Here is a 17,472-nt window from a genome sequence, read left to right as displayed (position 1 = left end):
GCTCCAACTGTTGAATATTTGTTCACATTATTAAAGTTTTAATTGTACAAAAACTTATCTTAACTTATTACTTAATTAATAAACTTTTCTTTTGTATAGTATTTAAATAACTAAATCTAAATTTATTGAAAAACTTAGTTATAGTGATTTTAAATTATTTGCCTATGATAAATCTAATTAATATCAATATGTAAGATAAACTAATATATATTATAGTTTGACTTGATTTAAATCGTTGTGCAGTTATGTTAGAATTATTTAAATCTCGCAATTAATGAGAAAAAACATTATCATTATAATATTATTTACAATTTGTTTGTAAACATATGCGTTATTGTTTCTATTACTTAATAGGATTTTTATATATTTTGTAGGTAAGTATATTTAATAATTATTTTAAATTATAACATAATATACACAGATATATATTATATATAATTCGTATAAAACAATACAATTACTAGATTAGACAGATACTATCAGTTAAATTATTATAGTAAATATTATATTAATACGGTTTACTATAGCCTATAATAAAATTATAAGTATAGCAATATAGGCTATAAATAATACAGTATGATACAAACTAAATTATACTCGTACATACTTATAAATATTTTCATATTTTTTTTTTATGAATGTATTTTATTTAAAGTGTTATATTTATATATCTAACTAAATGAATATTCAATGTAGAATGTTATAGATAAATTTAATGAGGGTTCAACATATCATTTAGAGAGAAATAAAACAAAAAAATAAATAAACGGTTTTTAAACAAATTAAATTATATAATAACAACAGAAATTAACAAATCACAATATTAAAGATCATAATGCAAAAAAAGTCCAGATTAAAATAACACAAAAAGTAGTTTAGATGTATTCTTAGTGTGAGAGTACGTAATATTAGTGAGTAGATAATTAAAATCATATGTGATTGCATCACAGCTAGGGAAGATAGTCATAATTGACTGTAATCAGATTCATTTTGAAGGCATGGTATAACTTCAAGAGAATTTTACTATAAGAGTACAACAAACGATAGAATTATCTTCAGTTTATTCATGTGCTAATTTGAAATATACTATTATTATTACAATAATGTGAATAATGACATATAAATAACGTTAAATGTGATTAGTTAAATATATCAATGCAGTACGTATTAATATTCCGATATGATATTACATTTGATAACTTAATATTTATACTAAACTTTGAATACATTAAGTATAAAAATAAATTATAAATGATAATATACTATATTATTACTGTATTTTGTATAATAATACTTACCAAATACTTTCGAATAATTTTATTAAGATTTAAAACATTGTATTATTTTTATGTTCTTCTATTATATATCTAAGCCCTTGCAATATTTTGAACTCAATTAATGACCTCTAATTGTATTTTTATTCCATTATAATCTTCTAAAATACGATTAAAGTAAACCATGATAAAATATTTAAATAATAATTTATTTTAAGTTTTTTTTTCAATGTAATTGTGATTAATTTTATATGCATTTTAAAATAATTTTTAATTGTTATCTTTATCTTTAATTTTTTGAGTTCACAAATTATTGCTTTTTAGTCAACAGAAATACAAACTATTTAGATAACCGTTCATTATTATACTTAGATTAATACATAAATCATACTTACTCGTTACAAATTTAAGTTTTTTTTTTTTAAATATAACATATTTAAGAGTTTAAGGTTTAACTATTAATCTATAGTAGCATCCCGTGTTTATCATTTATTACAAAGAATATGGTCCATTTATAATTTTTTTTATCATGTTTGACAGAACGATAATAATAATAATTATCTAATAATTAATAGTGTACTATACTTGATACAATAAAATATAACAAAAATATTTTTACTTTAACAAGTATAAAATATTAAGATTGTATAATGTATGATCTATTCAATTTCTATGAATAATTAAAAAGTGACTAATTAGACCTTTATAGTTTTTTAAATAACGAGAGAATTTTCTCCTATAATAATTTATTGATAGTTATTCACTTAGAAATAGATTGGTACCTAACCTATAGAAATCGTTATATTATTATGTATTTATTATATATTAATATTATTCACACAATTTTAGATATCTACAATGTAATTATACATGTATTATAAGAATTATTATACATATTATACATAACAATAAGTAATAACCATAGCTTATTATCAATTTATTAATTTATATTATTAATTTGGTAAAGTAATCGATGATTTTTTTCTTCGAGTTTTTCAAGATGATAAATCTAACCTTGTATAATACTTATAATAGTTTTGATATGTATTATTATTTATTACATACCGAATGCTGAATTTAGAACAGGTGCCGCCCTAAGCCCTTTTAAATATGCTGCCCCAACCCTAAGAAAAAATAATGTAGTATTTATTTCTCAAATTCATGGATTTACTTCTATGTTTTTTAAATATGTATATTTAATATTATATAGTATTTATTTAAGCAGTTATATAAATACATAAAATATTTATATGGTTTTTTTTCATTTTTTACAAGATTTGCCATCCTATGCCTAGGCCAGTGAGCCTATTCATCTAACTGCAACAGCTATAATAGACGTAACGAAAACCATAAAAAATATTATTTTTTGCGATGATCGTGTTAAACATGTATCTGCAATTTGTTATAATGCCGATAACACTATATTTCAAAAAAAAAAAAAAGAAATATTAATGAAGACAAAACACAAAATTGCTTAAAAAATAATATAATTTCATAAGCAAAGCATTCTACCATTTCTACCGATTAGGGCTATAATTTCAAATTAAATTGATCTTAACCACTTTTAAAACCATTACCAGCTAACTGTAGTTTACCGAATAAATCATAAGTACAGGCGGATATTCCAGTAATCTTTTGTGAAAATTGTTGAGCCTGAATCAACTTTAATAACAATGCATACATTTATGATAAAATGACAATTGTTTAGAAAGTATATCCACTTTATTATACTGTCATTAATTATAAATATTAGTAATTCCGTCGCTTTAATGTCTTGTATAATGCATTGATAGTTTAATTTGGTTTCAAATAATTAATGATTAATTATCTGTTAGATTATTAAGTTAAACAATTTTGTTGAGTATAAAAGTTTCGAGTGTTATTATTGAAAAAAAAAATCCTCCCGATTCAACTAATTTATCCTTTATATTCAAAATAAAAATGTAGTTTTTTTTTATTTAGAAGTATAACTTTGTAACTAAAATTTCGTAAACAATAAAATTGATATCACACTGATATTTTTCAAAATTTAACTCAAAAATAAAAAAAATAATTGTTTTATTTTAGTTAGTATTATATTAAAAATGTATATAAATATAAATAAAGGACTATTAAGAAAAAATATTCTACGTGTGTAGATCATTTGTATTAACACTATATAGTGTATGCAAGACCGCATCTAGGGGGGGGGCAGTCCAACAAGTCTAGACCCTCCTCAAAAAAAAAAAATTCTTAAATAGTTTAAAAATGTATAAAACAACTATTTATCTTCAATACCAACATAAATGGCTAAAATTAAAATTTAATAAATTCATGATTGATTGTTATGTGCCATAACATCGTATGAAAATATTATTTTAGCGTCTAATAATAGATTTTTTATTGATCGACAACGACCGCTATCAATGCCGGTCAACGTTTCAACGGTAATTATTGAGTAAATTAAAAATATTATTATTTATTTTAACTATTTACCGTCGTCTGCCAGAACAATGATAAATACATCGATTTGATTTATTAATTTCACTTAAATGAGTAAACGAGAAACAAAAATTTACTATTAACTTACAAAGGTACGTTATATTATTTTATGTATTTTTATGACGTGTATAACTTTATTAATAATTTAACATTGTTTTAACTTATATACTTTATTTTTAATCAAATGTCAAAATTTAAATTAAGTAAATATACAATATACATTATACAGGTTTTTTCGCCCCCTAAGAAAATAATTTCTGGATACAGCCTTAGGTGTACGTATACCGTCCACGCAGGCTGGACTTAACAAATATATGAGAACCCTCAATAATAACAACAACAATAGTGATAATAATAACAATAATATGTTATTCGTATTTTACTGTCTCGCACCCGAGATGGAAAACTGAGGCCTAGAAAAAAATGTCAGAAAAGCGTACGTTTCGGCCTAAATCATAGTGGCCGTCGCGCGTGAAATCGTTTTCCCGCTGAACCACGAACTCAATAACCGCTGCACGCAGTGGTACAGCCGTTCCGAACCGCCACGCGCGTCACAATGTCGTATTCGCGATCCGACCGCGAGATCCATTGTCTCGCTTCGATCTCGTTACACGTTTCGATTGTCCGAAAAGTCTCTCGGCCACCGGAAACCGCCGGGACACACGATAATCGCACCCGAGAGATGAGGCGGAGACCTCCATCCGGCGTATAAATACTTCCACGTTATCGTTTAATTGCCCATTCGCCGTCAATCGTTTAATCGTCAACCGTCATCCCCATCATCCGCGTGTCACCATGTCTCTGTCACTCGATAAACCATCGGTAGCGTTTAGGCCACCGTCTCTGTTGTTGTTGTTGCTGTCATCGACATTGCAGTTACAGGTGCTGACCACGGCGGCGACGCGCCACAGCGCCGTCAGCGTGCTGGCGGCCACACTGCGCGACGAGGGTGAGAAGTGCGTGCGGTCCGCCGACCTGTGGCCGTGTCTCATCACCAGGACCGGTGCAAAAGTCGTGGCTGCTGCGGCCGCGTATCCGGGAGAGATACCGCTGATGGGTCAATATTTGGCCGTGGTTCCGGACGGCCGGGCGCGGACTTCTTCGGGCGTCGATGGGTTGACGGCGGCGCGCAAAAACGGAACCTCGCCGTCCACGTCGGTGTACTCGAAAATCACGGAATTCGCGGAGAGGCGGTCGCTCAGGGTGTCCGTCCCCGTGGACGCCATCGGGTGGCTGATAGGCGTTACGACGTCCGCGCCCGTCACCGGCGGTGGCGACGAAGGCCGAGGCAAAAAGGACAAGGGCGCGGGCGTGCTGATGCTTGGCGGCATGATGATGATCACCACGCTCATGTCCACCGCGTTCGGGGCGCTGGCGCTGATGGCTGCCAAGGGGCTCATGACCAGCATACTCGCTCTGATGCTGTCCGCGATGGCGGTATCGAAAAAGTCGGGCGGCCACGGCCACGCCAGGACCACGTACGAAGTCATCAACAACCCGGGACCCCACCAAGCGTACCAACAGGCGTCCAATTACGGTTTTGAAGGCAACGGGGCTATCGTAACAGACGTGAGTGTACCTATACATAGAGACATCATTTTGTGATAAAAAAAAAATATAAACATTTGATATGCGCGCGTAATATCTAAACGGGTATGACAGCGACGAGTTGGGATTTACCGATACTTGTAATTTGCACTAATATCTATAATGTGTAATAACAGCATATTATCTATGTTGTGATGGTGTATATTATGTCTAGATTAAAATCGTTTGACAAACACGTGTACACTCTGCGTACGCTCGCGTACGTCATAAATCAAAAAAACAATTAAATTCTAGTCAATTTAAATTCGATGTCGAGGTAAACTCATAGAGCATGTTGTATCCGTATCGTACAGCGTTTACGAGTATTATAATTTTAACGCGTATAACAGTGTACATTCTAAGCCCTAAGGTGCTAAAAACATTAAGTAAAACTACGGACTATTCATTTAGTCTTGTATTTACCACAATTATCAATTTTATTATTACATACAAGATGATAATGATATGTTAACACTTAAAAAAAATCTCGAGTATATTTATTTAATTTCAAAATACGCCCATAAATACATTATACGTGGGAAGATTCGATGAACAGCGATTCAATAAAAATTGATTTAACTATATTTTAAATTTTAACGTGACTTTATTAATAATTAGTTTATATTTTTAGATCAATGCAGGTCAATACAATGCAGCTCAAACCGAATCAATTCAATATGGTAATCAGCAATATGATTAATATTAATTAATTGTTTTAGATTCTAGTACTATAATATTAATCAATTAATTAATTAACAAAAACTTATCATGCATTTAAATTTATTTATTTATTTTTTAAATTATACATTGTTATTAAACAAATACATAATACTTTTAGAATGTAATATTATTTATTTATTATATAAATATTATTGGTCGTGTAATAATTAAAAATAAAAAAAATTGATATTTTACGTCATTAAGACTGTTATTTCATTATGAGAAGATTTCTTCTTTGACGAGGGTTCCGACGATTTCCAATTTACAGATACCAAAAACTTGGCAATGAACGTGAAAAACAGCGCTTTTCCGAGCGTCACGGTTATCATATTCAAGAAAAAAAATATCACAACGAAAGTTGCCATTATGCTTCCGCCCAGCATCATGTTCATCGAACTTTTTTTGATTTTTTTTTTCTTCTTTCCCCGCCCTTAAAGTGAAACAAAATGTAGTTAACAATCAAAAACTCAAACGAATCTGAAAAAAGTAACTGCGTACCTTCTGGTAGACCTGATTTAGAGTCTTGAAACGGATCTAGACTTCCGGCAGCGATCTCTTGTTGTTGTTCCTGGCTCAGTGAAGTGTCGTCATTGAAGATTTTATTGATGTCAGTGATGGTGTTGTTGATGTTGATGGCACTTATAGCCTTTGGACAAACCGAACAGGGTAAATTTTGTGTATCTACTCGGATAGTCTGTAACGACAGAGCCACGAAAATCGCAAAACTCAATTTCCGTGACTTCATGACGGTTATCCCGTCAACTAACGCGACGGGAATTGTACTGTGATATAGCAAGACAAAATTGAACATGAACTTACCGTCGGCCGCCGCGTAAGTATCATAAAAATAGTCGGGTGCTGCGGCTAACATGCGTCTGTCTGTTGCGGTCGAAAATCGTCACGCACTTCCAGACATGTAGGTTCTGATCGAAAGTATGTCTGCAGTACGCCTATAATATACCCACATACTCTTCAAAACGTGTACTTAGTATTAAAATACATCCACGTGCACCTATAAATGATATAAATTTATGTCATTTTGCGGCAGTCTATTATAAACAATATTGTACGGAGTCCGCATCGGCAGATTTTGTTCATTAGTTTCGCGCGACGAGTTGACTGGCCAATTAAATATTGATGATAGAAAAAAAAAACAAAAACCGAAAACTAATCGAAAAATAGAAACGACATCCCACCGAAAGTTATATATATGTAGCGCGACGTCTGCAACTGTATCAGTGCGAGTTTCGATTCATCCGAACGACAACCTGAGCGACCGGGCTTGTATATTGTTATATTTATAATAATATATTCAACATTATTTGACGTCGAACATGTCCGCCATTAAGTGGTGCCTCGTCGGGATCATGGTTGCCGTGCGGTTGTCGTCCGTCCACAGTGATACTGGTCCGGAAAGGTCGTTCGGCGTGTTTCGATGCACTGCCGCCGACGGTCCGGGCACGTGTCTATTCAAAAGTCTACTCAAGAATGCATTGCTGTACGCTGCGAGTCGAAGGGAAGACGTTTCAGCCGCCGCCGATGACGGCAAATTGGGCGACAGCGGCGGTGGTATTCTCCAACAGCAGTCCAAAGGCATTGAAGAATACCTCATAGAGCAGATACAAAACATAATCGGATTGTTTTCGTTCGGATTTGATCTGCCAAACGAAGTCACCGCTCCTTGGTCACTGCTCAAGTCATCTTTCCTCAACGGTGAGTTAACTGAATGCAATTAAGTGCATATTATCTTATATATTCCACATAAAGACATATTTCTACTATACGTGTTCGCGTGTACTTACACAGTTATCCTTTGATATGCGATTAATTGATGGTATCCGTGTTAAAATACTTGTTCATTACGCATTCTCATATACCGATCAACCTCGTTCATGTATAAAGGTAGACCGTTTGTTTGAAATCTAATGATAAATACAGTTAAAATTTGTGGTTAGGAGAATCAGGAGAACAGATCGTAGCGAACACCACGGACTCGGTCATCAATACCCGAACGTCATGTACGCGATGAACGTGTATGGCGGAAACCCTCGTTAAGCTTTTTTAAACGTACTTATATAGTACTTATTATAACCTCCGACTTCACATATAACGTTTTTTTTTTTTTTACGATTATCCATGACGTTCGAACGATTTCCAAATATCGTGTCGATGACGATAATATATATTTTTTTACATAATACGATGTTACGTATTATTATCACATTATTAAAAAAATAAATAAATAATCGGACGTAATGTTTGTTTTTCCTCGATACCGTGTATCGGGTTGCAGGTAGAGGCAAGAAGAACAAAAACCTCGGTCCCATGCTTGCCGCCGGCGTGGCCGTGATGGCCGGCACGCTGATGCCGCTGGCGTTCGGCGCGCTGTTCATGTTGGCCGGCAAGGCGATCATGACCAGTCTGATGGCCATCACGATTTCCGGGCTGCTGGGCCTGAAGAGCCTGTTCAGCAAACACGAATCGGGCCACGTCAAGTCGTACACGGCCCCGTCCGCGGCCCATTACACCGAGACCCAGTTCGAACAGGAGATGGGCATGTACAAGGGCCAGACCGAAGCCAAGATGCACAGCTCGTTGGCCAACTATTACGCGGGCGAGACCAATCCGCCGGGCGCGTACTTCAAGGGGGTGCGGCCGGCGCGGCAACAGAACCAGCACGACGACGACAACGACGGCGGCGGTTCCGACCACTCGGCCGGATATTACTCGCAGCCGGGCCCGATAGTGCCCGACAAAATCGCAGTGGTGGAGAAGAACGACTAGACGGCTGCGATTTCGCGTACGGTTAGGTGTATCTGTCTGTCGCGTAGTATCGTGTTCGTTTGTCGAAGATCCGAATAATAATTATTGTATTTTGTCGTCGCCGACGTTATTGTTCGTCGACACGGTACGATCGTTATTATACGTAAATTAACACGATGTTATACCAGATATTAGAGGTACACTTCCGGCGAAACCCCGCGGTAGTTCGTTATATTTGTGGCGTAAAACTTATTGATATGTTATAACTTCAGAAGGAATGGCGGGAAGAGAGGTGCCAAAAAGGACGAAAATGAGACTATATTATTATAAGTGTGATTAAATGACTTTCTATATAAGTAATAATATAATCTTGTAATTATGTTTTGGCAATAACATTATTTATTTGTAAAATAAAGCGTTTAATATTATGTTATACAGTGTTTATAATTTTCACGTTGGTGGCTTGAAGTTTTGTTTTTTTTTTCTTGACTGATCCTGATCGTAAGGTTTTGTTAAGCCATTTTCCCCACTAATGGATTGTCCGTCGGCCTAAAAAAAAATATTTAAAGGCACTTCTCTCGGTCCTGTGTGGCATGGAGATTGAATTGACATGATCCTGCTCCGAAATACGTGAGGAGAGTCAATGTATGGGTGAAAAAAGCTATATATTATTATGTTCACCATCGTGTGATATTCATGTACATAGTTGTTGTATTTAGAGTCATTGATAAAAAATTTCATTGTAATATTATAGGAGTGAAAAAAAATCAACTAATGTTTGAATTGTCAATTATTTTAATTTCGTACACACCTACATAATGTTGAGATTAATTACAAAGAAAATTAAAAAAAAAAAAAAATAGATATTGGTATGATCAATACATATTATCACTATAGACTAGAAAGTATTGTAAAAACAACAGAATTAAAACATAGTTAAATTTATTATAATATAAAAATAAAGAAAATCGTAAAATAAATTAAGTAAATAGTCGTTTAACTACGTATATGTGTACGTTTATTTTAGAGGTCTCTGTTTCACGTGTAGTTAAATTCACGTGAATCCGTGAATTTAGTTATTAAATCACACGTTTATACGTGGAATTTTATTTCTAATACATTTAATATCTTCTGATGGTTTTCTCGTTTCTACATAGCAATGTCTGTGATTAATGGTTTATTTTGAGCCAGGATGTGTAGAGAAAACTAATATTTTAAAATGGGATTATTTTACAGTTATCTACGTATGTGCGATCTATTGACATTTTACGTACACTTAAAAAAAATTAAAAATTATACAAATTATATAATGAAAACATAATTTCATGAATAAAACACGTAAAAATAAATAAATTAAGCCATAGCGTATGTGCCGATCGGTTCGTATCGTTTGTAGGAATTATCACGTCCTAGTTGTGTATGCAGTAAATACACATTACTCCACCTATCTTGCCATTTATAATAATATTGTTAATGAATCATTTGTTTTTAGAATATAAGGTACAGATATTTTTAATTTTTTAGCGAAATTATTAACATATCTTTTTAAATATTTTATTATAATTTAATATGTTCAGTAAATATTATGTTTTAAATGCTCTTGAGTTAAATTCACGGGTGTTTATATTTTAATACACGTAAACAAAAACACGTGATTACGTGAATCTAAATAATTCGCATTCAAATTCGAGAGTTCTAGTTTATTTATTGAAAAACAATGTGCATAATATATTCTTCAATAAATTCGTTAATATTAACACTTTACTAATATTTTTGTTATCCAAACGAATTGAACAAGCTAGCAAGCTAGCAAACTTTACATTTAAAGTGTCACGCGTAAACTTCCTAAATAAAAACTGATAAATCAGTATGATTTCTTCGTATTTTATTGAATGAATCAGATACATTATCATTGTATTAATAAATATTACTTTTTTAAGACTTAACTACCCATAATATTGAGTATCTATATAGTTAATTATTATATTGTAACTGTTTTTACAAAGTATAAAAAAAAATAACTGTTTAATTAGACAAAATAGATAGTTATATAACTACTGTTTGAATTTATTGTTCTTCAATCGGACCATAATTTAACCAGAGAATATATCATGCAAAAATGTATATACATTTCAACTACTGAATAGACAAAGACATTACTTTGTAACATACTTTATGACTAGCTATTTTATTATTTATTTTTGATCTATAAATAAGTATGATTAAACATACCTACTATATGCCTTTGCTTTATTTTAAGTATGAACAAGTTTATTTTTCATATGGAATGTATATAATTTATAATTGTATTTCAATAAAATACCTCAGAGCGCAGTTATTGATGTAAAATATATATTTGTATAATTATTAGAAATTTTCTATAATAAATAAAGTTAATATATAAGTTTAAGTTACATATAAAACCATTGCATTTTATAAAAGTACTATACTTATTGCCTATGAATTTAAAAGTCGGTCACATCGTACGTGATATTCAAGATATTTGAAAATTTAAAAACTAGTTGACAAACATCATATATCATTACTATTTATTATTTGTTTCATACTATCGAAAAACTACATTGATACGCTTTACGAATTTAAAACCACACATTAAATATAATACTATCTATATTCAGTATTTATGTAAAGAAATAAGAAAATGTCTACATAAAATGATGTATTACACTAAATAGGTGTATAACATGATTAAGTAATAAAAATAAAAATAAGGGTATAAAATTCAAAAAAAAAACTTTTCACATCCAACTGGTAGCTCCAGATAATAATTGATAAAATGACATTTTTACTGCCACAAAAGGTGATGGCAGTAAAAAAATAAAATAATTAAAAAAGCACATATAACCATTGTAAAATCAATACACTCATTGCTCCGCTCAGATTCTAAAAAAAATTGTGTGATATTTTTGTTTTAATGTTTGATCAATAAATAATACAAATAATTTGGCCACAATCATAGATATATTATAATCAACTTCAAAGAAACGCCTTAGTGATGGTTCACTAAACAATATACTTCGTTATTATTATTATTATTATTTATTTATTTTTTTTGTGGTCTCAATATGCTCTAAAAAACTATATTAATATGTTATAGAAATGAAAATTTCTTTAACCAATAAGTTGCGTGATGAATGATACACAGTTTTAGATCAATTAATTTATAAATACATGAATAAAATGTGTAATTATCGGGAAAACTCTAATCAGTTATAATATTGTAATATGATTAAATACCTAATGTAAAATTCGATAAAACTATAAATATTTACATGTACAATTACTGTGAATTTTTAAGATACGATTTTTAAATCAATGTCGTATATTAATATATAATATTTATACATTTATGTTTTTACAAACATTAAGAAAATTAAAAATGATCATATTGATGTGCTCACTAGAGCGTAGTGCACCTTATCACAAAAACTTTTATTTTTCTTTTATTTGCAGTTTTTGGTTGAAGTATACATAATCTTAAAAGCTAATGACTCAATTTTTATCAAAATAAAATCAATGAATCAATTTATATCCTTACCAGAATATCATACAACTAATTTAAATTTATAATCCAGGAATTAAATAACAAACATAGAAACATATATATAATATATAGTTTAATTGTGACTTAAAAACAAAATATTATACCCCACAAAATTGAAGATAGTTGTTTATCGTTGTTATTTATTTTTTACGGTTAAATACATATTATGTATGTTTGTATAGATATATAGTATTATGTATTATCTGTACAATATAGATCAAGTCAGTATTGTCAACATTTATAAAAAAAAATTTAATATTTTAAAGAAAAAAATGAGGGTATCGGTAAAAATATTTTAAAAGTCAAATGAATAACAATTATAATCTAATTTTGACATTAAACTGTTTATATAGGTATTATAAAGTTTAGTATTATCATAGCACTATGTATTTATATAATATTACGCATTTATAATATTAGATCACTAAATAAAATAGAACAATATATTTATATATATATATATAATAATATTGGCTAATCACCAATGTCTTGAACCTAACTTCGAATTATATTCTGTTGTACGGAAATTTCTAGTAAGCTCACGAGACATATGTATTAAAAAGTAATATTTTACTTAATTTAGAGAATATTTGTTTTCTCTTTTTAATATGTATAAGTATGTCATATTTCAGTTCTACGTCTATAATAAGTAATAATAATATCCTTGTGTTATTAGCTTTATTATTGGAGTAAATTGATTTACTATATTATATTTAAAATTAAAACCATTACTAGCTGTGAAAACACGATAGATTTTTCGCTATATTTTAATCCACATCACGCAAATGTAAATATTGCATGATGTGAGTTATGAGTGCCTATGTAAAGCATTATAAAAATTTAAGAATGATCATATACCCATATTGTAGAAACATTTAAATATCGAAAAAAAACTAAAGTACGATCACATATTATGATGTTTTCAACTTAAATTTTGATGTTGAGTAAATTCACACTTATATTATATTGTATAAATTGGTTAAGACATAAGATTAGCTATATTAAATACAAAATTGCCATGTTTTGGGGTGAAAACAAAAATGACACGAGCGTCTTGTCGATGGTAAACGAAAATACTGATGTAAACATTCTGACTGTTACACGTGCATTCATATAGGTATACAATATAACATATTGTATTATTATCGTGGTGCACGGTGTATTTTCCATATCGATACATTTTGTGGTCATATTATTATCTTACATGTACCTATTTCACACATAATTTGACAAGTCGGTCGGACGACAGCACATTTTATATCGGTAACGATAATCTATAATATATTATTATTATTATTATTATTATATGTGTAATAATATACCACCAACACATATTATGGATTAGGTCGGTGACCGTGAAATACGAATTTTCAAAAACAATAACGGACGCAAATAAGTACTTGTATCGATATAAAAAGCATTATTTTTCGATTTTATTTGCAAGGAAAAAAAATGTAGGTATTATAAGAACATACTCGTATTATTGTTTACAAAGGTTTATAATCTCACAAATCGATGACCATAATAATAATAATAAAATCAACACACTTATGATTTAGCTGATCACGTAATAGTGCTGTTGAGTATGAATATAATAAATATAACCACTAAAAAATAACAACGTGATACGTTATACATTTTATATTTTAGCGTTCACATAAAATTTTACAATAAATAATAATAAATAAATTAGGCATTAATATATAGTATTATAGTAATTAATAAGGTACGAAAAACAATTTTGTCGCCTTAAAAATCATTGTAGCCCGTCGGTGGATTGCGTGGGCGTCGGAGAGATTTCCGCTGGTGGCGGCGGACCATACGCCATGGCGTGTGCTCCGAGCGAACGGCCGTGGGGCCCGTGGCCGCCCTGCGTCGGCACATTGATCACCTCGTACGTGGTGCCGCCGTGGCTGCTGCCGCCCGACGCCAGTTTCTTCAGCGCTAGTATTGCGGACAGCATGAGCGCCAGCATGCTGGTCATCAGCGCCTTACCGCTCATCATGGCCAGGGCGCCCAGCTTGATCGGCAACAGCGTGCCGGCCACCATCATGGCGCCCATCAGCAGCGGTCCCGCATACTTGTCCTTTTTGCCTCGCGCTGAAAAGGCCCACAAAAAAGGTTTATCATTTATTTGTTTGCTTGCTTACGTTATTCATATCTCTCGTGAACAGATATTTTACCATGTCCGATTTATGTTTCGATGGCGAAACGATGTTCAACCGCGGTTTGGTCAACCTAACGTCTAACCTAATCCTACTCCGACATTGACACATTTGCGGGGTAGTTTGAGTTAGATTTTTTTTTTTTTGTCCCTTTCCGGCACGGGTACGGTGTCCGTTAAAATGTACTTTAACGTTTCGGTAGTGAGTCATTTGAATGGCGTGAATTTTTACTTAACCGTGTATGACACGAGTATTTCGCAAAGGATTAAAATGAATAATAAATCAATTTAGGTAATGTTATATATATAGATATATTAACATAGAATGTTACATTTTTGTTGTTGTCATTTTTCAACAAAACTATCGTTGATAAAGTGTATTATTTATTTGGGAGGTTTATTTAATTGATACTTGTACACCTGTACTCATCGCTAATTAAACACTTTTTTCCCGTTACTATTTGCACATTGCACTTAAAACACGAACTAATTATAACGAACAATTATAAACGTATTGAAAATGAAATACTTTAAATGTTAAGTGATTCAAATTTTTTTTTAAATATATCGCTTTATAAGTTATAACAGCACTTATTTTAACTGTATAGCTTATATACTCAAATAAAATTTGACATGGCGCCTCGAATCAGTCACTGGAATTGGTTTCGCATGACTACGATTTTGTCCGTTCATGTTTAAACGTTCAAATGCCTATTTTACGGCTATATCGTTGTGGTACACTGTTTACTCTAAAGTGCAATTAAAGAGAAAAAAATTGAGGTGTAACTGGACAATACTATGTGTGATAAATTTCTTCGACTCGCCCTCACGCGGGATTCAATAGTTTTATACTTAATAAAGAATTTGTATTGTAAATGCTCTATTAATTGATAATTTATTAATATAAAATAAAATAAATAATTAATTATACATAGTATAAATATAATAACTATAATGAGGGGATATTAATTTAAAAACTGTTGGTGCTAAGCACATCAAACCCCCCCCCCCCCCAAATTTCGCTTGTGGATTTATTGTATAAATAAAATTATTTAAAAATAATCAAAAATTGTTTACAACCAGCGAATAATTAGCGTTTAAAAAATGGAAATTATAGTGAAAATTGACAAAAATGTTTGCGAACGGACCGACAATATTTCTGTTTGACTAGTATGTATTAGACGAAAAGTTATTTAGTATATTAAAATATGAGGGCTGTAATTATCCATTGTTATTATCAAATTATAATGTATTGATACTCTGTAAACCACTTGACGCTTGTATTAAAAAAAAAAACCCCTAAGAAATATTTTTGGGCCATTTCACTAAATCGTATTATTTATTATTTATACAGTTCTGTTCAACGCATTAATATTACAATAGTAGCTTACACTTTTTTCTCTAAAATTTAAAATATTATTTTTTACATTTCACACTAATCGGTTGCCATAATGTCTACCGCGGAAATTGAGTATAGACAGTTAAGTACGCATTATACGTCCGATTTAAATAGAAATTATTAAATGAAATACTATATAAATAAATGAAGTCAAATCTATTGATCACTCAAATAAAAATCGTGATGTTTAAATGTCATTAAATAGTATTATTTATCAAATGATCTCATAAACTTGATTCTTTAAATTATTGTACGCGAACAAATGGGAAGTTTACAGATGGCAAGAAAAATTTTTTTTTTCCCGTGTACCTGTTATACGTGTACTAAAAGTATTTCGTTGAAAGTTTCCGAATATAATTCCGCAAATATTTACAAGTACCTTGCGCAGAAAAGGGGTAAAAAAATAAACAATATTTCGACGGAAAACAAGTGCGGCCGGACGATAAGGTTGGCGCGAATGCGGTCGATCGCGTCGTTGAGGAGTAACTATATCATAATAAATACTGTGAAACGATTTATTCAGTTTTAATTACCTTCGATCAGAGTGCTTTTGAGCGAGTCCAAAAAGTGGGCAGGTGCCCGGACGCTGATGGCGCGGGACTTGACGAACGCCGTCAACGAGTCGACGAGCGCCGAACCGGCGTCCACGTCTGCGGCCGTCTGCGACGTCGATGACGACGGTGACGTCTGCGCCGGCGGCGGGTCCGACTCGCCGGCGGCGTTCTTGACGAGCGTCACGCAACCGGGAACCAGGTCGACGGGTTCGGCGGACCGGGTCAAGGCGTCGACGCCGGTGGACGCGGCTCGCATCAGACAGTCGACTGCGTCCGGCGCGGCCGTGCACTGGGACGCCGCCCTGACCACGGCCAACGGGACGACCGCTGCACCGGCGACCGGCCGGCACGTGGACTGGAGCAGCAACACCGACGCCACTACGACGCACAGGCACCGCGATCGGACCGCGGCGAACATCGACGACGACATGTTTGTTTGTTTGTTTGTTTGTTTGTCCGTGCGTTACTGTTCGTCCGGCTTGACGTCAACGTGTGATCCGCTTTTGTGCAGGACGTCCGTATTTAAGTGACGACGACCGCAGTCGTTTTTTTTTCTTCTTCACTCGTTCTCGTCCGTCGGCGGCGTACACCTATTGTAATCGTCACTCTGTGTTTGCTGTCGCCGGGCCGCGATAATCGCTGAGTTTCGCGACCGCAAACAGAAACGGACGAGAAAGAGAGAGAGGCGGATTATTGGTGACAGAAAAAACAAATCTAAAAAGAACGTATCCGACCCTGCGTGACGACCGATGCGAAAGTGCAATAAATAATAATAATAACGATAATCGCGCGAAACTATAATGCGCCCGCAAGTGCACCACACACGTCGCATACGCCCATATCACGTGTGCGATAGTATTATCGGTTGAGATCGCGGATATCGGTGTCGGGTTTTTGGCCGCTGAGCCGCTATGACGATACTCTTTACTGCGACCGTCGCGGGACTTGCGGATTATCAACACACG

At 32.8% G+C, this 17,472-nt stretch overlaps 4 protein-coding genes across 4 annotated transcripts; 2 read left to right on the top strand and 2 right to left on the bottom strand.

Moving 5' to 3' along the window:
- Positions 1-4,518: 4,518 nt before the first annotated feature.
- On the top strand, positions 4,519-6,094 carry LOC112597999. Its single transcript, XM_025344294.1, has 2 exons — positions 4,519-5,324; positions 5,974-6,094. The coding sequence occupies exons 1-2, from the start codon at positions 4,551-4,553 to the stop codon at positions 6,040-6,042; spliced, it is 843 nt and encodes a 280-aa protein (XP_025200079.1). The 5' UTR covers positions 4,519-4,550; the 3' UTR covers positions 6,043-6,094.
- Positions 6,095-6,253: 159 nt separating this feature from the next.
- On the bottom strand, positions 6,254-6,933 carry LOC112600144. Its single transcript, XM_025347316.1, has 2 exons — positions 6,561-6,933; positions 6,254-6,492 (listed from the first exon to the last, which is right to left on the bottom strand). Exons 1-2 carry the CDS (start codon positions 6,931-6,933, stop codon positions 6,254-6,256), a joined length of 612 nt encoding a protein of 203 aa, XP_025203101.1.
- Positions 6,934-7,313: 380 nt separating this feature from the next.
- Positions 7,314-9,171, top strand: LOC112596823. The gene is made up of 2 exons (XM_025342640.1): positions 7,314-7,775; positions 8,356-9,171. Exons 1-2 carry the CDS (start codon positions 7,397-7,399, stop codon positions 8,844-8,846), a joined length of 870 nt encoding a protein of 289 aa, XP_025198425.1. The 5' UTR covers positions 7,314-7,396; the 3' UTR covers positions 8,847-9,171.
- Positions 9,172-14,087: 4,916 nt separating this feature from the next.
- Positions 14,088-16,986, bottom strand: LOC112596648. The gene is made up of 2 exons (XM_025342410.1): positions 16,487-16,986; positions 14,088-14,490 (listed from the first exon to the last, which is right to left on the bottom strand). The coding sequence occupies exons 1-2, from the start codon at positions 16,935-16,937 to the stop codon at positions 14,147-14,149; spliced, it is 795 nt and encodes a 264-aa protein (XP_025198195.1). The 5' UTR covers positions 16,938-16,986; the 3' UTR covers positions 14,088-14,146.
- Between the last annotated feature and the right edge of the window lie 486 nt (positions 16,987-17,472).

This window comes from Melanaphis sacchari, unplaced genomic scaffold, assembly GCF_002803265.2.
Source record: "Melanaphis sacchari strain LSU unplaced genomic scaffold, SCAv2.0 Contig0_pilon_pilon, whole genome shotgun sequence".
In the NCBI taxonomy this organism is placed as follows: Eukaryota; Metazoa; Arthropoda; class Insecta; order Hemiptera; family Aphididae; genus Melanaphis; species Melanaphis sacchari.
This window is presented reverse-complemented; position numbering and strand designations above follow the sequence as displayed.